This window comes from Tursiops truncatus, chromosome 7, assembly GCF_011762595.2.
Source record: "Tursiops truncatus isolate mTurTru1 chromosome 7, mTurTru1.mat.Y, whole genome shotgun sequence".
In the NCBI taxonomy this organism is placed as follows: domain Eukaryota; kingdom Metazoa; phylum Chordata; class Mammalia; order Artiodactyla; family Delphinidae; genus Tursiops; species Tursiops truncatus.
Window position 1 is genome coordinate 73,309,321 of NC_047040.1, and position 21,979 is coordinate 73,331,299.

The following is a 21,979-nucleotide window of genomic DNA, read 5'->3' on the forward strand; positions in this document are numbered from 1 at the left end:
CTTCTTCCTGTGTTTCTGTACGTGGGTTACCTGAGCTTTCAAGAGCCGTTACCGCAGAGCCATGCTTAGCAGTAGCAGAGTGGTGGTGAGAAGTCAGCCATGCAAAGTGAGGCCTAGGGTGAGAGAGGCCAGGACTTGGTGGTGGTGTTTTCTCACTAGTGTCTAAAACAGCTCCTGGCATGTATTTGGTGCTCAGTGAATATCTGACAAATGAATGAATAAATAATTATCATAATACAGAAAAGGTAATAAGAGACCCAGGAACTGATCTGGGCTGGGGACAGGGTAAGAAAGGACATCATCCTTTCAAAGAATGTATTCCAAGTTTGGGAAAAGAGAATCAGTGATAAGACAATCTTACATTCTTGCAGTTGATAAATTACCAGGCTGGGATTGGGGACAGGCAGGGTTTGGGAGGATGAACAGGCATTAGACCAGCAAAGGAAGGACTGAGAAGGACTTTTTAGGCAGGGGAAGGGCCAGGCCCAGAGAAGTGGGGGGATACAGGTCACCACCCGGGTGGTCCAGCATGGCCAGAGCAGCCTCCCAGAAGGCGTTTGGGTTGAGATTTGAGGCCCTACTAGCCTGGCAGGGCCTTGTGCATGAGGCGTTTGTCTTCGATCCTGAGGGCAGCGAGAACTATTGAAAGATTCATTAGATGCGCTTTGTGTGCTTTGAAAGAATTTTCTGGTAGAAGTGGATCACAGGCACAGCAGGATTAGAGGTGAAGGGACGGGAAAAACTACTCCCCCTGCAGGGTCGGGGCAGACAGGCCCACGTGCTGCCTTTTCAAAGGCATCCCAACTATAGCAACTTGACGGTGGCCAACAAAACAAAAACAAAACAAAAACAAAACCCTTAGTTCCAAGAGAAGACCTCTGTTGCAGGTAGCTCACAAATAATAACAGCAGCAGCGAACGACAATAATCTAACACTAATTTCCGTTATGAAAACAGAAGGCTGAGCTGCTGACTTTCTTAGCAACTTTTGCAAGACATTTAAATCCCTCTAGCTGGTCCTTTGTTCCTGTGTTGCCATGGAGTGTCAATAAGCCCAGCTCAGAATAACCCGGGCAGTGACATGAGAGGTGCAGCTTGCTCGCTGGCACGGTGGCTGGCCAGGTTACGCTGTTTTCATTGCTCCCGTCTTGGGAGGAGGACCGAGCAGCTGGTTGCCCGGGCAGCTGTGAAAGGTGTATGTTTCTTGGCTGCCCAGAGTTTGAAAGGCAACCCAAACTTGCCTGCCTCCTGAGCATGTGCAGCTCGCGTTTGAGCAGATAGCAACTGAAAATAGCCCACTGCACACCTGTCCCTTGTACACCAGCCCCTGGCCGACTGCCATTTAGGACAGTGTGGGCTCCCTGGGTGGATAGGTGAGGGGCTGAGCGGATCTCAGGGGTTCTTAGGAAGATCCTGGGAACTTTGGCCCTGGCTTAAAAGGAAACGAAAAAGCAGCAGGCTCCTCTGAGCAGTTCCACTGGGCACTTGTGTGGTTAGTGGGTGGCCGCAGTGCTTGCATACGTGCAGTACGTGCTGAAGATGCGATGCCAGTTCTCCGTGCTCAGCCAGACTGGGGTCCGCCAGACAGACTGAGAGGTGTATGTTTTCTCCTGGAGGGAAAGGCTTTCCTCAAACACTCCTAGACGGTAGCCGTCATGGAGAACCCTGCCTCGGTTTTAGAGAGGGGAGGCACTGAGTGAAAACTATCTTGTTTGATTTTCTACGTGCTCTTTAATCCCCAATGATTGTCAGTAGATCACTTCTACAAGGTGGCTCTCTGCGAGATGATTCTTTCTCAGCAGTCCAAATGTGGGCACAGAATAGAATCAGCATGTCGGGAGCTGTCTGTTTCCCTTTGGGACTCTTTCCATGTCCTTCCGGGCTTTCATCTCTGCCGCGGGCTTGCCATCGTTGGGCAGGCTTGGCACGCCGATGTGGATGGAAGCAGGCTCTGGAAGGAAATACTTCTGAAATGACTGGTGGTACTCAAGCTGCTATTTAAAAGTGACCCTTCTTAGAGTCTTGGGTTATCTTTAGGCCGTCAGTGCTCTCCAGCCACAGGAGCCAAAAGGGAGTCTGTGGAAACTCTGGCCTGTTGCTCTCGCCTTGGTTTGTGTTTAGATATCGTTGCTCCTCAGCCAGTGGCCTCGTGACACATCTCAGATTTAGCTGCCTTTCTTCTGCCAAGGTCCAAGATTATTGTGGAAGCTGGGAACGGTGTGCTGTGCCACAGAGGCTGGGGTGTGGGGGGAAGGCATGTGTGTTTAAAAAGCCAGCTCTGGTTCACAGCATTCTGAAGAAAGTCTTTCTGTTTCTACCTTGAGTGTCGGCACCTGGGGCCTTTCTGTGGGTTCTGGGGTGAAAAAGAATAAGCTCAAAATGACCTACACTCAACTGTCTTATGGTGACTGTAGGATCTTTCGTCTCTGATGAGGAAGCCAATCTTAAGCGTGTTGAACTTGGGAGTTAATGAATTCTTGTGAACCATATTAGTTAGACTGATGGGGTAAAGAAGATAGGCGAGACAAAGATCAAGTTATAAAGGCTGGAATACAGATGCACAGGGCATGTACTCATGGGACTGAAGACATGGGATTCCTTCTTTCTTTGACCTTTCATGGAGATCTGGACCTGGTAGGGCCTTGGGACATGACTGGGAAATTGGGAGATAGGGAAGCAGCAATATCAGAGGCTTGGGCTCTGCCCCAGTTTTTCACCCTTGGATATCTTGATCTCTTTGGCTTCATTTGGGCTGGAAAGAAAATAGTCTGGAAATTACCTTGTTCCCTCTGCGCTTTTCTCTGGGATGGGGTAGGGTAGGGAGCTAGAGAGGAAGAATTTAGCTGAAATTAACTAATTCTAGACATTTTCGCCTTTAGCTCTGGGTGCCACGATGCCTAGAGGCTGGCATTCTAAGACTGTTGTTAACACATTGGAGCCGTGCCCATCTTTTGAAGGGTTTATCTCTGTGATTTGAAAGCTTCCGGAAAGGGTGTGGGGATGTGGTGGCGGCTGGCGGCTGGTAAGCAGAGCAAAGGTTGGCAGTCTTGGAGGCTCTGTCCCTGATTCTCAGAGAAAAAGGTCGCGTAGGGCAGTGGAGGAGAAACAGAAGTGGGAGCTGGGCCTTCTCTGCTGTCCGTTCCCGTGTAGAGCCCTCGTTTAGGGTGTCCTGTAAAACCAGAATTTTCAGTGTAGAGCCTGGGTAGGAAAACCTTGCTGGAGCAGCCGTGCACTCCCCAGATATCCCGGGAGGAAGGGGAGACAACCAGAAAGAGTCAGGAACACCTTTGCCCACACTGTGATCGGAGCTTCTAGCCTAAGACATGCTGTAGATGGTACCACATCACTGGCTCTCCTGAATCTGAACAAGGAATGACTTCTCTGAAATGTTTATAATTCCTCAGCTTTTTTCCCCTTCTTCAGTCTGTGGTCCTCTCTGTTACTCTCCCAACAAGTAGAGCTTCACTCAGATGCAAGAATTGTCAACACTATGTGGGGTGGGCTGCGGTGGGGTGCTTTCCATTAGGCCTCGTAATCATCTGTTTCTCTGAAGCGACGATTCAAGAAGTTTGAAGACAAAATGAAGAAAGGGGTCATTATTTCCCCCCTTGTGAAGGAGTCGCTTCACAGACATGGCATATGTGTTAAAGCTAAGTCTTTGCTATGTTCAGGGAGTCATAAAAAGCATGGAAGAGACAGACCGGTATCGTCTTAGATCATACCCCACAGCGCTCTATAACTTGTTAGTCATTTAAACACAGACTGAGTTTATGGCTTTGAAGTAGAAGGTGAGACTGCTGCAATAGGCTTAACTTACACGGATTATTTCAGAGACCAGGAGTCAGCCCGGCCACAAAATAAACAGATGGAATTCTTTTTTATTTTTTTCCCCCCCTCTCAGCTTCAGCAGTTCAAATGCAGGGTGACTTAGGAATCCTTATCACCTTCAGCAAAGCAAGAAGGGGAAAATGATGTAATTCACTCTTCCTCACTCCCTGCTGAAAATGCCATTGTTTTCACTGATAGGAGAAAAAGGGCAGCAGAGACCAGGGGCATCTTTTTTCCCTGCTGAGCAGGCAAGTCCTGCAGGACGTCCCTAAACTGGCTGAAGCCAAGTCACTCGTTGTGTTTTGGTCATCCTCATCACTGTAGCATCATCGTAGCCAAAGGTCCTCAAATCGGTCATCCAAGGAAGGACCTCCCATAAAAGCCTTGCTGTTCTATTGATGTGTTAAATTATGCCTTGTTTTTGGAACTCTTGCATTGTACCTCTTTCTTCCAACACACAAACAAGCAAACACAAAACCCACCGCACCACAAAAAGTACTAATTTTCCACACTTGTAAGCCCGAGGAGGTGAGCAGGTGTGACGCTGTGGCGAGCTCCTGTAGGGAGAAGGGGTTTGCACAGACACGCTGGCTTGGTGACTAAGCCTTGCCTGAAGATCTCTGCTGACATTTAAAGACTTTATAGGCTCAGTCTTCTCTGAAAACCAGCATCATGTCTCTTCCCACCTCTAAATCCTGTCTGTGAAGAGAAAATTCATTCTGAAACAAACATTCATCAGGCTTGTCCTCCTGCCAAATGCTGAGGCAGCTGCGGAGAGCGTAGCAGTGAGCAAAGCAGGCTCCGTTCCTTCCCTCATGGGGCTCACAGTCTGCAGGGAAGACCTGGACGGTCGGCGGCCACGCAGACACACGTATGTGAGTGTAGACAGGTGTGTGAACAAATGCTTACATTTGGGCGTGTGAACAAATGCTTCTCTGAGGAGGTAACAGGTGAGGTGAGATCTCGGGGGAAGATGGGCACACACTGGGTGGATGGGGGCGTCGGCAGGGAGAGAGCCGAGCATCCCACGTGGAGGGGATTCCACACCTAACGGACCTGAGCTCCTGAAGCAGGAGGAGCCCTTCCCAGAACTGAGGGGATCTGAGGCAGAAAGCAGGTCAACCAGGGCTTTTGTAGGCCGGGGTGACCACTGTGTCTCCCTTTTTTTTTTGGCAGCTTGCGCAGCTTGAGGGATCTTACTTCCCTGACCAGGGATTGAACCTGGGCCACGGCAGTGAAAGCACCGAGTCTTAACCACTGGACTGTCAGGAAATTCCCGGCATCTCCTTTTTTAGGGTCGTGGAATCAAGCTTGTTCATCTGAGTGGGGGTGAGTCTGGTCAGCTCAGTGAGGGAACACTGGAGGAAGAACACACTTGGAGTGGAGGCATGATGAGTTCCAAACCGTGGAAACCCTACCATCGTTTTTGGTTGTCATTATTCTACTTTGTATGTGATCCTATTCAAACGCCTCTATTCTCTCTCTCAACTCCTGGCACATATTTGCTTCTTGGCTTTTACAGCTTTACCAAGTATCAATTTTTTCTGATCAGGAAAAAAAAATATGATTTGGTTTCTCTAAGTGGATGTTTTAGTATAATGAGAGCATTTAGGTACTTGGGTGTCTTTTATTTCTGGGCATATAGCCTGCCTTCTTGCCAGGCCATCAAATGCCCTTCACTAGGCATTCCGGACAGACCTTTGTGTTTCCGTCTTAGGAGCAGGCTTGCTGGCAGTGATACCTGGCATTGCAAAATCCTTCCGTAAGCCTTTGTTTAATGCCAGAGATCTCAGATGCTTTCAGATTCTGGAGAGGTGCCACGCTGCACTCTCGGATTAGGAGCTGATGGAAGGACTCCCATATCTATGAGCCTAATATAAGCTGTCATTTCAAATGAATGAATCGTTTATACTGTTGGAAAGAGTCCAGGGATGTTTGGGGTTCCTTTTTTAGCCTATAAAGTTCTGAGCTATTGGACTCTTATAGCAGTAGTCTAATAACTGCCTATTATTTGTGCTGCTTTGAGATGAGCCTACAAGAGATTCAGCCTGTTTCTTTTGCTGACTCCTGGGATCACGGCTACAGGCTGGTTGACTTGGACCATTTTCTCATTTGTCTTTTCTGTCAAGGACTTTAGTGGGAAACATGGGGTTTTGTTCACCATTTAGAATGATAATCGGTTTAAATGCCTTAGCGTATTCTGGAGTGCACGACTGGGCAGGTGGGCGGGAGAGCCTGGAGAGCCGTTTGTAGCTTGTGCCCAGATTGCTCCAGTCCCACTTAAGACATAAATGCGGGTACCCTTACTACGAGGCACGAGATTATCCCAAACTGTGGACAGTCTTAAAAAGGTCCTTGATGCTCTTTGCTCTGCCTCTTCCTCTGCCAGTTTAGGATTAGGCTGTGAGAGTAGGTGTGTCCAGATGGTGAGCGTATCGCCCGGAACAAGAAAAATCTTTTAAAAGTTTTGGCTGCGGTGAACCCCTGGGATTCCGAGCCTGTACCTCTGGTGGCAGAGCCAGCCCTGGCTCCTTCTCGGTGGTGCCGAGGACTCCCTGCTGCTCCCAGCCAGACGCGGGCTGCGAGTGTGTTCACACGGGCCTGGTTCTGGGGCTACAGAGGGCACAGGGTGCCAGCCATGACACTGAGTAATGCCGGGAGGTGCCTTTAGAACAGACAGTGTGGGTGAGCACCGCACACAGGGAATACCTCTGGCTTGACGTTTCCATTACTGCATTATTTAAATGAGTGTCAATTAGGTAGCGTAGACTGGCTGCCTTCTGCCAGGGCACCTCCTAGTCATTAGCACAGGCAGGTGTAAAATGCTTCATATCAGATGTGGTGCTTCCTGGCTGGACTGTTGAAAATCAGTCACAGAAGGTGATTATCCTTCCTCGGCGTTCCCTGACGTGCAGAGTATTTATATCCTGGCCTGAGAGATTAGAGGTCCACAGACCCTTGCTTGGGGCCCTAAAAAAGCTTTGTGATAATTCTCACACCTCCCCGACCCACCACTGCTACCCCAAATAAGATATCACAGGCCCACACGTTATGGTTATTCCTAAATTTTAACAAGACCCAAACAGTGAGTCATAGGCATTTGGGGGGCCTGCCGTGTTCCTTAGACTTGTGGATATTAAGATCTGAAAATGTTACTACCTCGCTTTTAACCTGCTTTGTTGAATTAGTAATCCTAGCTCAGAAAATCCTTTTGGCATCTCTTCGACTAATCCACTCTGTCGGATGAAATTGCCAAAGTGGCGTTTAACCGAAGTGTGTGCGTACGTGCAGACATGTGCATGGGTGTATGGGGTCGTTCTCGTGAATTTAGGGTCTTCATTTATATCTGGCTGAATATAAAAGAATTGATTCACGAAGGGCTCTGCTAATTAGTTATATGGCAATATACAAATTAAGAAGATTAAATGTTGGTGAAAAGCAAAATAGGAAGCGAAGTTGTTGGTTTTGTACTTTCCCATTTGCTAACTGCTGAACTGGGCTTATGGTCCCTCCATAGCAGGGATTGAGTTAATTATTACATATTACTGAGCTGTCTTTCTTCCTCTTTTTCCCTTTTTCCTGATTGTGGTGGGGAAGATGTGAAAACCTTGGTTTTCGACTTCGTTTATGACCCCACAGGATAAGATCTGATTAAGATCTATACCTCATTAAGCCTGGATGCCCTGCAGAGTTGCCTGTAGTGGGTTGAATCTTACTAAAGATGGTATTTACTTGAGGCTGCTCAATTCTGGCAAAATTCTCTAGGCTACAGTTTAAACATCTGTCAGACAGTCCCCACATCCTTTCAAAAGCTAGAGACCTTGGAAAGGCAGTAGGCCTCTTGCACCTGTGCACATAGAGTTCAGTTGGGGCTGGAACTTTAAGAGCAGAGTTCACTCTGAGGGCACACCAGAGAAATTATTATTGTTGTTATTTTTTTTAATTGACAGTTTTTTATTTGAACCACAGAGTGTCATTAATTCTTTGGTACCCTGGACCATCCATTCCCATAGGATCAGTGATGAGTGAACCCTGTATGGTCTACAGTTATTGTTTGCTGTTGTTCCTGGGGGACCGTAGGTGCAGCGAGTGAATGATTCATACTCCTCAATTCATTATCAGCCTGTGATCAGCTCCTCTCCTATATTATTCTCACTTTACCCCTTCATCCTAACGCTAACCTCACCTCCCCAACCCAGCATCGATAGGTACAGCCTCCTTAATGTGTTAAGTATGTATTTTTGGGTATCAGTGACCTTTAACAATTATTTAGGGTTTTGAAGTACATGTTTGTGTGTCAAATTCACATAAATTGCTTTATTGCCCAGTTTTTGAATATAGTCTTTTTAATTCTCTGCTGTGCTCACAAATCAATATGACACCACTAACTCTGCCCCTCACCCCACCCATCCGTTTCCCTCCAAAGAATCATCACCTGTTGGGCAGCATAGCTGGCAACTCTCAGCCCAGCTTTGTGCCATTTGAGAGTGGCAAGCATGTCTAGACTCCCTAGAAATATTATCTTTCAACTTGCTTTTGGCAAGTGTAAACTTTTTGCTGGATTATGTCAACAGATATATATGTTTCTCATCCTCATAGAAATAGCTTGGTGCTGGAATTTCTCTTGGATTTCTCTAGGCAGGGAGAAAGAAAGACCGTCCCTTGGCTCATTAAAGTTATTGCTCATTAAAAATGTCTGCGGGCTCTTGATCCTCGGGGGTGAGTCTGGTGACACACATATACTGTCAGCGGCTATTTTGGATTTTCTGCTTTCGGGCATGTCTTTGCTCTTGGATGAGCCCCTTGTGGTTTTCAAAAGACCTAGCAAGTCAATTATAAATAGAAGGCTTGTGTCTGTGTGTCTGCATGCCCTTGCTCTGTGGGACAAGGCACCCACATTACAGTGGGCAGTGAACTATTTTTCACTCCTTTGAAGAGGGAAGAAGAAAGATGAAGAATGCTTTTTCTCTTTCTGAGATAACCCACACACCTCTACACACACCCACACAGATCTGTGTAAATGAACTTGACATTTTCAAAGACCTTACCTTAAGGTCTCCTCTTGAAAGCACAGCCATCCAACCTGTTATATTTTAAGAAAGCAGCAGTTCTCTCACAGACCTGCTGCAGAGGGTTCAGGGATTAGAAGGCAGCCTATCTGTGCTGTAGACCTTCGGAGGGAGTTTTGAGAGCTGACTCTCTTTATGTGAACAGTGCTTTGGTGAAAGTGGTCTCATCAGGCTAATCAGTGGCCTCTGGGACTTGGCTGTTTACATTCTGTCTTCACTTTCCTTCCCCACTGGTGGAAACTGTTGGGACCCGCAAGTCTGAACTAATTATTCTAACAAAAGAGGGGAAAAGAAAGAGTGATTTGAAAGGTGAAACTGCAAATGAGTGTTTTCAGAAAGAGGCGATTAGGAGGTCTGGTTCGGTGTGATTCACTGATGATCCATGTTGCACCTTGGACCCACCTGTGTGGGCTATGCCTTTGGTCCCACTTGTTACCTTACTGTTCAGACACTGTTTTATTCCCTTTGTCTTTTTGTGCCCTCATCCTCAATAATTGGTGCCAACTTTTTTCTGCCAGTTGAAAAGGTTTAAGCAGTGTTTAGCCTCGTAATTAATGTGAAAACTTCAGTGTTGTACTACTGAAAAATTACTCGACATTTAGCTGACAATATTGATAATATGGATATGTAAGTATAGACCGTGCATCCTTGGGAACTCTTACTGTACTGATGTGTTTCTGAAGCAGACAGGTGATGGCAGCAATGTCAGCAATCCTGTATTAGTAGTTGGTGGAGGCTTGTGTGGAGATAACGGGAACTGGTATTGACAGACGCCATGTATTTAGGAGCCTTGTTTTAAAACACAAAATAAAGGTGATGAGCGTTACATTCTGGTAAAACATTTTATTTTGGTTCAAGAATCGGGATGTGAGAGCCCATCAGACCAAAGATACCATGAAAACCACAGTGGGAGAAGTTCATTTTCAGAAACCTGTGGCCAGATCATAATCATTCTTTGGCCTAGTATAGGATATAAAAGAGTACCCAGCTTATATCAGCACATTCATATCTTGAGATGTGATTATTATTTGGTGGTTGGTCAGCTGAGAGTTACAAGACAGCAGAAATATGGAAATCATGGCCAGTGGTGATACTTCACCTGACTTTGGTTAACGTGTTTGTAATGGTCTTGGAGAGACTCTATCGTTCCCCCAATGGGGTTAAAACCCATGCAGTGATTTTTTTTTTGTTTTCCTTCCTCTCTTCCCTTTGCAGATGAGAAGCCCAAGGTTAACCCTAGACTTTACATGTGTGTGTGTGAAGGCCTCTCCTGTGGAAATGAGGACCACTGTGAAGGCCAGCAGTGCTTTTCCTCGCTGAGCATAAACGATGGCTTCCACGTCTACCAGAAAGGCTGCTTCCAGGTCTATGAGCAGGGGAAGATGACCTGTAAGACCCCGCCGTCACCCGGCCAAGCTGTGGAGTGCTGCCAAGGGGACTGGTGTAACAGGAACATCACCGCCCAGCTGCCCACTAAAGGTTCCCATGGACTTTTCTATTTCTATATCAAGGGTTTTTGTTAGTATTGTCCTGATTCTGTGTGGGTTAAAGATGTAAGTAGCCAGAAGGCTTTCCTCCTGCTCTTCCAACAGTGGGTGACAAGGGAAGTCCCTCTGGTGAGGAGGAGAAAGGCATGGCCTTTTGGAATCTACAAGGAGGATGGATGTTTTTGGGAAAGTGAGCATGGTGATGTCTACCTTGGGGATGGCTTCGCTGACCAGATCTCTCTTGGTGGTCATGAGCAGGTGAACAGCTCCTGACATCCTTTTCTGAAAGGAGCTATGATGTCATAATTTCTGAGACAGTTCTGCTTTGTAAATGCTCATCTCTGTGTTGAGTGTGTAGGGAGGAAAGTGGAACATAAGACTCTGATGTCTGAGTGGAATACCTTCCCTTCTTTACGAGGAAGGAGACAACCTCTATGCCCTGCAATCTATCACCCATCTGATGCCCAGCAATCTATCACCGAAACTTGAAGCTGGGTGAGATTTCACATCAACCTTGTAGTTTATGTGGAATCTTCTCCGTATTATAGTCAATATGGACTTCAGTCCTCCTCTGAAACTGTTTCCTCATAAAATGAGCCCTAAATTGCTCTCTCAGAGTCCCTACAAACATGAATGTACCTTGGTCTTTGTAGACTCATTCCAAGCCAAATTTACTCTCTTAATATATAGTACATTTTTAATAGACATACTTAACCAATTTTGCACTGACAAAAGAAGAAATAAACGGTAGAAGAGGCTACTAAGAGCATCCACGGCGAGAAATGTCAGCCAGAAAGGGAGGAGACAGAAAAATGTAAAAAACTGATACAAGATCATGTTCCATAATTCATACGTTTTGAAGTTATGGTGAGGACCTTAAGCCATATAGAAAAGGTTAAAGTCTGATAAGCAAATAGGGTTCAATAATAAAAGAGAGTTTTTAATAAAAAGAGATGTTTTTATAAGCGAGGTCAGGTATTTAATGGTTAAACCTAAAAGGGTACTTGATGGGATAAATTCTTAAACCTTGTGAGTTTGTTATTAATAGAGTGGATGGACCATGAAGAAATGTCTGCATTCATGTAGAAATGATATCTGCAGGGTGAAAAGTTTCTAATCTGCAGAACAGTCTGTCAGATTAGAGTTGTAACACAGAATTTATTTTCTTAAGGAATTTCTGATTTAATTAGGGAGGCGCAATATTCATAACTTAATGCTGTACATAATTAGCTTTACGCTTTATCATACAAGTGGCATGTGCCAAGTTGTTGATTAATTTGGATTTGGAAAGTTAAAAGAAATTTATAAAGGAAGTTCGGCTTGAGATTGGATGGCTGAAGAGGCCAGGGACGTGGAAAGAGTAAGGCATACGTGGGGAACAGGGCTTGGTGACGTGATGTCAGGAAAGGGTCTGAAATTCAGAGGTGATTATCGCCTTGGGATCTTTTAATTATGGACCTTCACTAGGCAACTGAGAAACTTTGATTTAACTCAAAAGTGAATATTTGCTTGAGTGACATGTGAGTATTCGAGTGAATGCACAAATGTTTGAATGGGTATGTAATAATGTCTGAGCCAGAGAGTGAATGAGTGATTAGGTGCGTGAGTGAATCAAGGATAGAACGTTTTGAGTGAGTGAATGAATGTTGAATAAGCGAGTTAGAGAACAGGTGAATGAATAGGTTCCTAGGCAGAAATCATGACGTAATAGCAATGAGAATTCAGCAGTAGACCTCCGAGATACATTGAAGAGAAGAGAGACCACAGATTGGATCATTTGGTCTTAACTCAGATAGCACTTTCTCATAGGAATATTACAGCACAGTGTCTGTCCGTAAGGGCTTGATGGTAAAACGTCCTTACAGATCAAATCCAGGTTAATAAGGATAGTATCAGAGATTTGTGTAGTACTTTCTATTTTAAAAACACTTTTCACATAGATGCGTTAATAAATTGGTTCTCAGTGGAATTTTTTCAAACTCCTATTGTGTCTAAATGAATCATGGTTAAATGACTGGGCCGTTGGCCAGGTATTAGGAAGTCTTTCAGTTTCGACACTCTGTGGCTTGTGAGACTGTGTGGTCAGGGTCAGGAGCGAGCTACTTGTCAGGCATTGGTTATGCTAAATAATACGTAAACAATGAGCCTTACGGCCAGTTACCCTTCTCTCTCCCATCTCCAGGGAAATCCTTTCCTGGAACCCAGAATTTCCACTTGGAGGTTGGCCTCATCATTCTGTCTGTAGTGTTTGCAGTCTGCCTTCTAGCCTGCCTGCTGGGAGTTGCTCTCCGAAAATTTAAAAGGCGCAACCAAGAACGCCTCAACCCCAGAGATGTGGAGTATGGCGCCATCGAAGGGCTCATCACCACCAATGTCGGAGACAGCACGTTAGCAGTGAGTTTGTGGCCCCAGGGGACCCCGAGCATAACGCAGATGGCTGAAGATGCTTTCTTATTTCAAGCACGAAATGCTGACCAGTAACTGGTGACTGGACAGTGAGTGCACACATGCTCCTGGTCACTTATGTCTTCAGCAAGTATATGCCGGCACCCCTATGTGAGTTCAGTCTCCTCTACCTGAGAACATTTATTTTAGACAGACATTTACATTAAAGGAGGGAGTGGATTTATTTTAGTCGATCCTTGGTAGTTATTTTTCTTTGGGGAGTAAGGGGACAGGGACAGACAATGGTTGCCTATAATTTTGATGGTGGGGGAGGGCTTGGAATTTATGGTACTCAGTTCCTCTATTTTTAGCAGTAAAAGTGCTTTCAAAAAAAGGCACCTTTTGCTTAATATTAAAAATCACTTTCCCTTCTAGATTATTTCAGCGCCCTGTAATTTAAGACTTTTAAAACCTGACATCCAAAAAAGCAGCTATGAAATTTTTCGTGCTCCTGTGCCGCCCCCTTGTGGACTGCACTCATTTGGTTAAACCAGTGCTGTCCAATAGCAATACGTGCGGCACATCTGTTAATTTAAAATGTTCTAGTAGCCATCTTAAGAAAAGTTCAAAAAAACCTCACAGGTGATATTAATTTTAAGAATATACTTAACCTAACATATATAATTATTATCATTTCAACATATAATTAAAGAATTATTGAGATATTTTGCATCTTTTTTTTTAAACTAAATTTTAAAAATCTGTGTATTTTATACGTACAGCACATATCGGTTCAGATCAGCCACATTTCACTGTCTCAGTGTCAACGTGTGGCTAGCAGCTACCCTAGCACAGGGTTTGGAACCATTGTACTTGTATGTTTTAAAGTTACTCTTTTGCACATTTTAAAATGATGAAATCACATTGAAAGCAACTGTCTTCCTTTTTTCACTCTTTAAAATTGTTTGTCAAGTGTTAATTTTAAAGCACCTTTAAACTTTAAGTGAGAAAAGGGATTGCGTGCTATCGAATAGGTTACCATCGAGTGCCGAAAGGAGAAGTAATAACATTCTACAGGGGTACTGTGCTGAGTAGGATGCCCCCTTTAAAAAAAGGTGAAGATTTGTGTTAGAAAGATGTTAAAGTCATGCCAGTACTAAATCGAGACTCTCCTTGTCATTGGCTGATGAATTGAAAGACGGTCAAGGTGGTAGCTTTTAATGTGATTCAGTGTTATTTAATGCCATCACGTAAGATCATCTGTATTAAGTCTTTGTTCTGCTAGACGACAGACTTAAAAGTGTCCGGGAGTTCTGCAGTTAAGCCTTTTTGCTGGAGAAGACTTGCCCTCACCAGTCATTGTAGCTCAGGTGCTACACCTGGACTACTACCCTTGGCGAGTTATTAAAACATTTGATGGTGGCTGATACAGGCTGGGAAATATCCCATCCTACTGCCTTCCCCATGACTGGACCACAGTCAAGTGTACTTTTTTTGTATGAAAAAAAAGGGGAAGGAACCTTGTTTAGCTTCCTTTTACCTACCTATTTAATTGTGCTACAGTGAAACTGGGAAAAGAGGAGAAAAGGACATTTCATTCAAAAAGTAGAAAAATATAGTTTTTCTTTAGAAGTGTATTTAGAAGTTTGTTTCAAGTTTTAAGGCAAATTAAATGAATTCATTGAGTTTGGAGCAAGGACGATACAACGCTGAATCTTGACAAAACTTTAGCAGTAGTCAGAACTTTGTTCCTCAGAACTGCTAACATAGCTAATCACATTGGGCACTGATAGGAATCTCTAGTGTAAATTATTATTTAAATGGCTTCTATAATTTTGAAAGCAGAATGCTTTCAAATATGCTAAAATAGTCTTCTCAACTCAACCGTTTTAGATGACAGTATATCACGATATAATGACACAGTAAACAACACTGTTTAAAAACAAGTTGTCATTATTGGTCTACATACTTGCTTATTTAAGTGATATTCTCATTTATATGACTCAGCAAGGCGTACCTTACTAAACAGCTCTCCTACACTGAAAAAGAAGTCTTGGGATCCAAGAGTTGAAGTAGATGTTTGTTAGTCTTTGGTCGATTCCGCCCACCCTGAAGTCTATGAACTAGGTTTAGAACCAGGATTGTACATTATGAAAAAACAACACATTAGTTCTATAGTAATTTCAGAATTATTCTCTCAAAAAAATTGAATGAATAAAGAGAAAAACGAACAGCAAAAGAGATAGGGAGATGTGAAACCCTACTTCATCTACATTCAGTTTCTTGTTGAATATCCATTTTGCGGCTTTTAAGGATTCTAAATTTCTTCCTTTAGATGTTCAGGTTTTGGTAATTTTGCTGATCAACAGTACTTCACAGTGGTGCCCAGAGTAAGTAAAAGACAATGAAACTCAAACAAGGCAATGTATTCATGTAACAGGCCAGCTAAAATGTTTGGGAAAGGACAGCTTTGGGGAGTGTTAGATCAACATTACTGCAACCTTCCCACGATCACCATGGGCACAATATTGTTTATTATAGATAATCCATTCCTGATTCAAAAATGCTTCTGCTTCTTGGCTTGCACTGAGAGTAAGAAGGGAAAATTTATGAATGAACTAATTGGGAATCTTTTTTGCAGTGTGTTCATTTTTAGAAGTAGATTTGGGGCATGGTTTTATGTTTCAATGAAAGTCGTATTTTTTCTCTCTGCTTTGTGGGTAACTGACATTGAGAATGACGTACAGTATATGAAATCACGTGTGAGAAACTTGAAAATTGTAAAGCACTATAGAATTTAAGAGTCTTTCAATAAAAATTTTTTTTTTTTTTTAAAAGTAGACAACTGTTAACAAAAAAAAGAGAAATGACATAGAGGTGTTAATTTTGTGATTCTTGTTCCCCACCTACCTAGTAACCTCCATCCAGGTAGCCCTCTCTGCTTGAGTGTACCAGTCTGAGGACTCAGATGGCCACTGGGGTCTTTACAAGATAAACAGCATTAGAGTCATTTGGTTCTTATTCCTAATTTGTTTGTTCCTTATTAGAGTTCCTTGGCATGTCAACTAAAGTGCATCCTTTGATAGGTATTCTGAGCAGGGCCGAATATGGTCAATTTTGCTCAGCTCTTGGACTTGAAGGCCTTTGATTTTTGCTCCATTTTCTCTTCTAGCTACTGTTTCCCCTTGGGCTCAGCCCCGCATGTTGGACTTTTTAATTTACATCTTTGACTTTGTCCACTCAGCTTCTTTCTTTATATATTTTCTTCTAAGACTCTGGATACAAGAAAGGACTACTCATCCCCCAGGAAAACCTATCCCATATTAGGGAAAGGGCTAGCTTCTGGTTTTCCTAAGAAGTGAAACCAGTTCTTCCTCCAGTGGGGCTTTCCATGCACACGAACGGGCCATGTGTCCAAGACCACTGCCTCCATGCCAGTTACACCCACGTGCACGCTCATACTCTAACCTGGGAGCAGTTCCTCAATACTTTCTCTTTCTCCTTGTTTTGAACCGCAGGATTTATTGGATCATTCGTGTACGTCGGGAAGCGGCTCTGGTCTTCCTTTTCTGGTACAAAGAACGGTAGCCCGTCAGATCACACTGCTGGAGTGTGTTGGTAATTCTTTTTTCCCTTTCTTTGCGGGTTATGTGCGGTGGTTCTAGAAGTAGGATGGACCTTGGAAAATCTGCTTCGTGTTGCCTCTTGCTTCTTAAACGTCAGGAGATGTGAGGTAGCCATGTGGTAGTATGCCTCTAATCTGTGACTTGTGTTGGAGCACTTGAACTTGGTGAAGTTCTTGTTAAAGAACTAGTATCCACTAGGCAGGATACAGAGTGCCCAGTCAAAAGATTTCAGTTTTAAGTAGACCCTTCCGGATGATGGGAATGCTTGAAAATGAACTAACACGGCTGCTCCAGACCATAGGCATTGGGGAATCTGAGGTAAGTCGGCTTTTGGACAGTAAACTTGATTATTGCAATTTTATACTTCCTCACTCTTCCCCTGCCTTAAAAAAAATGAAATAAATGTACCAAAGCTACCCTTCATAACTGCTTTATTTAAATAAGAGCTGTGTACATTTCTCTGTGGCCTCTCACATTTTTTCCCATATTGGAACATATTTGTATAGAGATACAATCATGGTGTGTGTATAATTTGTCCCTGTTTTCAGTTTTAAGCTCACACACATTTTCATGTATTGGTACACATCACAGGTATTTTAAAGTTTATGTAGTTGTCTATTGCGTGATAACTTTAACAATACTGTTTGAAAAATGTTTTGCACATGTTGCTTCTTTTGAGTACGCAGAATAAACTTCTAGGAATTGGGGTTCCTGGGTCAAAATTCGTGACTTTTTATGGCTTGTCTTATATATTGCCGGATTGCCCTCTAGGAAGGTGGTGCAAATGCTTTTTTCTTTAAAGTCCTGATTTTTATTAGTTTTAGTTTTATGAGGTGGGCATTTGCAAGTCACATGACAGTTTTCATTAATTTCTCCTTTAGATGGCATGCAGGGATGGCCACAGGAGCAATGATGGATTAGAAACATCTCCATACTCTCCTGGTTCTCCCAGTTTTGGGGGGCTGGCTTTGCAGCTCTTGCCGTATCATCTTTTGCTTTTGGGAGGTGACGGGCCAACATAGGCTGCCTTCACCACTTGGCTACTATCCTCTGACTTTTCTTCCTGTTTTCATGGAAACCAGGACACCCCCAAATGCAGTAGTGGAAGGGGGTGGCGGGCAGAGGTAGTAGAAGTGACTGCCACCTTCAGGCACACAGGTGGCCAGCAGGAGCCTGTTGCCTTTTCTCTACGTCTGTAGCTACTGCAACTGTTTCTGAACTCCAGCTTCATGCTTCTCCTCCACGGTGGACTGTGTGTAGAGAAACTAAAAATGGAAAAGCCCCCAGTGTGCTCACTGCTTACAACCAGAGTTGTCCTCTTGTACCAGCTAACATCCTATTTGATTCTGAACAAGGGTACCTGGGTAGGGGTAAGAAGTGAAGGGGGACATTATCCCCCATCCTCCTGTCCCATGGCCACTCACCATTCACAGAGCAGCAGCTCTCATGACCGGTCCTCAGAGATGGACCCCAGAGTCCAAAGGGCAAAATAATACTGCACCTTTAAAAATGCATATTGTTTCCGGTTGTATAGATATTCTTCAGCATATTTTGAAATAGTTTATGTTCAGTTACAGTATTTTATTGGTTCAGTGCTAAAGAGCCGTGCCTTTCAGTAGCATCTAGTTGGTGTTCATGTAGTACAGGCTTGCATAAAAATGTATGTAATGAACTGTTCAGATGTTACCATTTTTGGTTGAAAAACATGAGAAGTTGGACTAGATCCGTTGTTACAGATGGTGATCAATGAATCTCCAAATTTTAGGTGCTTTAGGGGACCCCCCCCCCTCTTTTGGGTCTCCATGGCCAGGACTTTTGGGCAGCTCTGCTTCTGTTTTCAGGGACTTCTGCATAAGGTTGCATTTGCAAGAAGCATTTGACAACTTAACAGCCTTTGAAAACCATTTAAGTAGGTTTCTGTTTCAATTCTGTCTACTTACGCTGACATCTATCTCTGTTTGCTCTAAAACAAAGGATTTAAGGCAACTGTATAGTAATGTCCACAATGCTCTGGGATATTTTTCTCTCCTTCCTAATGAGAATATGAGGACAAAGGGCAAATAAAGATACAGAATGGAACCAAAGGCAGGAATAGATGAGCCTTCTCTTTTGTAGCAGTCGATTTTGTAGATCTTAGCACTAGCCTTCATCTTAAACTACAAATGCTGGGCAATTACTATGACTTTATTCCAGTTAATCCTGCACTAAATACTATTTTTGTGACTTGACAGTGGCCCACAAAAGACCACTTACTGGCTTCATTTAACGCTCTTTTGGATTAGTCACTGGTATTTAGTAGGGACATTGCTTATCGTAAGGGAATCTAGATTGAGCAGTTTTGATTATGTTTTGATTATGTCCAGACATAATCTCCTGGACAGACATGCTTTCTCTCTCCATGTTTGGGTTCTCAGCGACTTAGTTTTCCAGCAAAGAGCTGCATTCCTGTATATATAGGTGGTGCTGCAGCAGCTTATTACCAGCTGGGATTCCCAGCAGCCACTTGCCTTGGTAGAAAGCCCCGCTGCCCTGCAACTCGTATCTCCTGCTGCATCGTTTTCCAGGTGCCACGTCTGCCTTCACCTTGATCATACCCTGTGTCGATCCCCCCAGTCTCGCGGTAATTCCCTCCTCCTCCCAACCTCCCTGATCACCTACCTGTCATTAAGGAGAAAAACGGGAGCAGACATAATCAAAACATAATCAAGGGCTTCCCTGGTGGCTCAGTGGTTGAGAGTCCGCCTGCCGATGCAGGGCACACGGGTTTGTGCCCCGGTCCGGGAAGATCCCACATGCCGCGGAGCGGCTGGGCCCGTGAGCCATGGCCGCTGGGCCTGCGCGTCCGGAGCCTGTGCTCCGCAACGGGAGAGGCCACAACAGTGAGAGTCCCGCGTACTGCAAAAAAAAAAAAAAAAAAAACATCATCAAAACTGCTCAATCTAGATTCCCTTACGATAAGCAATGTCCCTACTAAATACCAGTGACTAATGCAAAAGAGCATGTAGTTGACAAGCTGACAGTTGTGCTGGGGCTGCAGGAGGGGGCACGAACTCCTCAGGTCAGATCACAACTCGTCACCGTTTTTTGAAAATGTTTTCTCCAAGTGGCCTTTTCAGTGTCACCCACTTGTGGCATCACAGGGACTGTCTTGCAGGCGAACACCCATGACCAGTGTCAGAAATCGGGACTGTTCTGGGATTATGTGTTTAAGACTTTGCAAATCCTCTTTTGAAATATATCCTCCGCCAAGAAATCCTTTAAGGACGGCAGTGGCTGTCTGTCGATCTCCTACACAGCATTGCTCTGTGTGTGTGTGCGCGTGTGTGTTAATCCTTCAGAACACATATCTCAAACTCAGTGATCTCTTCGGTGAAAAATATAAATGCATATGTAAATTCACAAATGTGGACTCTTAGAAAATGCCGATGTTGATCCTTTATTAAGGGAAGGAATCAAGTAAGTCACTCAGTTAAGCCCCATACACGCTTTTTGGCTTTCATCAACATTGAAATTTCTAAGTTTTACTAACTTTCATGTGCTTTTACAAACCATATGCATTTCATACCTTTTCACAGAGGAATGTAAAGGTAAACTTTGTAATTAGCAGCTCATTGTACAGATGCAGATTCTGAGAGTGTTTCATTTGATAGCACAGTAGGGTGGCCGGGAGGGGCAGTTTCCACCTTATTTTTGGATGTCTTTACAGGCAAAAAGTAGTGGTATTTATACCCCTGAGTTGTGTTTTTCCATGGGAGGGGTCAAGAGTTGCTAGCATGAAGTTCGTTGGCTACCTGTCCTGTTCTGCTGTCCAATGTCACCTCTGTGTTGCTTTCCACAGGGAAAGGCAGGTATGGTGAGGTGTGGAGGGGCAGTTGGCAGGGGGAGAATGTCGCTGTGAAGATCTTCTCCTCCCGGGATGAGAAGTCGTGGTTCAGGGAAACAGAGTTGTACAACACTGTGATGCTGAGGCATGAAAATATTTTAGGTAAGTACAAAAATTATCCCCTCATTAATTTTCTTCTAGGAAGAAATAATTGCCTGCCTTTGCCCTCTCAGATTTGGTGTGTCTGAATTCGCAAGTCTCTCCTAAATGGTGACATAGGGACCATCAGCATTTATACGCTGTTTAATTTTCTTTCCACATGAATTGCTTGTGTAAGTCTGCGAAGAAGCTAAGTTTGAAGATTCTCTGGATGATGAAAAGGAAATTGTTATGGCTAAGTCTTCCTCTGCAGGTTGTTACGTAAATAACAAAAACTTGCCCCATATTGTTCACTTCAAGGCTTCCTCTGTAGTTCTGCCTACCCCACCCTTTTTGAATATTTATTACTTGAATCAAACTAAGAAAGATCTTTGGACGATTTCCTAGAGATTCATAGCTCCCAGGGATATCGTAATTAAATGCACATTCCTTCAAACAAGGCATCGTTTTTAAAGCCCAGATTTCGAGAAGGATTTAGCATACATTTTAATTTGGAAACTAAAGCTTGGAAACATTTGTGAAATATGTGAAGAGCCCATTGAAATACTGCTATGGAAGTATAAAGGGTTAGAATATTCCTTTAGCCTGTTGACTTCTTCGTTTTTGAAAAGTTTTTCTACAGGTGTTTATACTAATACATATATGATGAATGCTGCCTGGGGTGCTTCTTTAATAGTGGCTATAAAGTTTCTATAGAACTGGACTCTTTATAGGATAGTGTTGGCCACTGCATGGCTACGGGATCAGGTCTGGCTTATAGGAAGGCCACTGCCAGAATTCATTTCTATTCCAGGATTGCCAGTTTAGTATTAAGCCTGAGTCAGGTTGTCTACAAATCATGGCTTGACAGTTGTCCAAAGGTTTGCTTTAACAGTTTGGTGGTATGTTCCATCTCAGACTTGTCTCAGTTGCTGTTGTCATTTTCTCCCCTGCCCTTCCCCCTTGGGCCCTCACCATCACCTAGGCCTCCTCACTAGTATCGTTGGTATGGGTCTCCCCTCTCCAGTCCATCTTGCCACACTGAATTATCTTCCACTGGGGAGCTGAGACACTTCTGCTCAGAGTGTCTTTGATGACTCCCACATCACTTGCAACATTTATGACTTCTGAGCCTGGCATTCCAGACTCCCTATTTTGGGGTCCCAAGAGGACTCTGCTACTTCCTGTACAAATATGCCCACGTGCAGTCAGTTCCAATATCTGTCACTCCTTGGGATTGCCCTTGAACATTCAGCTGTCTGTGTCTTCATTCATGTTGCTCTTGGCCACCCACTATCCCCATTCCACCCTCTACCCACTCCTTCCTTCATCAAAACTTCTTAGTTCCCTTCCAGACTCTCCCAAGGGATTTACTTGGGCTTTTCTGCACTCCTGCACTTTTTACCTCCTATATAACTCTTATCGTGACCGCCTTGTATTGCAGTTAGATGCATGTGTGTTAACAACAACAATGACTATAGTTACTATGCAGTAAGCACTGCTTTGTGTCATGCACATTTTCTCATTTAATCTTCACCATGACTGTAAGAGGGCAGATATCCTTATTTTCCTGGTTGTAACTGATAAGGTAACGGAGGTACAGAGAGGTTAACATCACCCAGCA

General features: G+C 43.9%; 1 protein-coding gene across 5 annotated transcripts in view; it reads left to right on the forward strand.

Annotated features, from left to right (window-relative positions):
- The window catches only part of ACVR1 (activin A receptor type 1), a 125,237-nt gene that overhangs the window by 77,495 nt on the left and 25,763 nt on the right, over nt 1-21,979 (forward strand). For 4 of the 5 annotated variants that reach the window (XM_073807696.1, XM_033860166.2, XM_073807695.1 and 1 more), the window contains 4 exons: nt 10,112-10,375; nt 12,566-12,777; nt 16,287-16,386; nt 20,233-20,379. In XM_073807696.1, the coding sequence (XP_073663797.1) occupies nt 10,112-10,375; nt 12,566-12,777; nt 16,287-16,386; nt 20,233-20,379 (723 nt within the window). Of the gene's footprint in view, nt 1-5,003; nt 5,157-10,111; nt 10,376-12,565; nt 12,778-16,286; nt 16,387-20,232; nt 20,380-21,979 lie in introns of all 5 variants that reach the window. The other variant, XM_019923107.3, reaches the window with a different exon arrangement.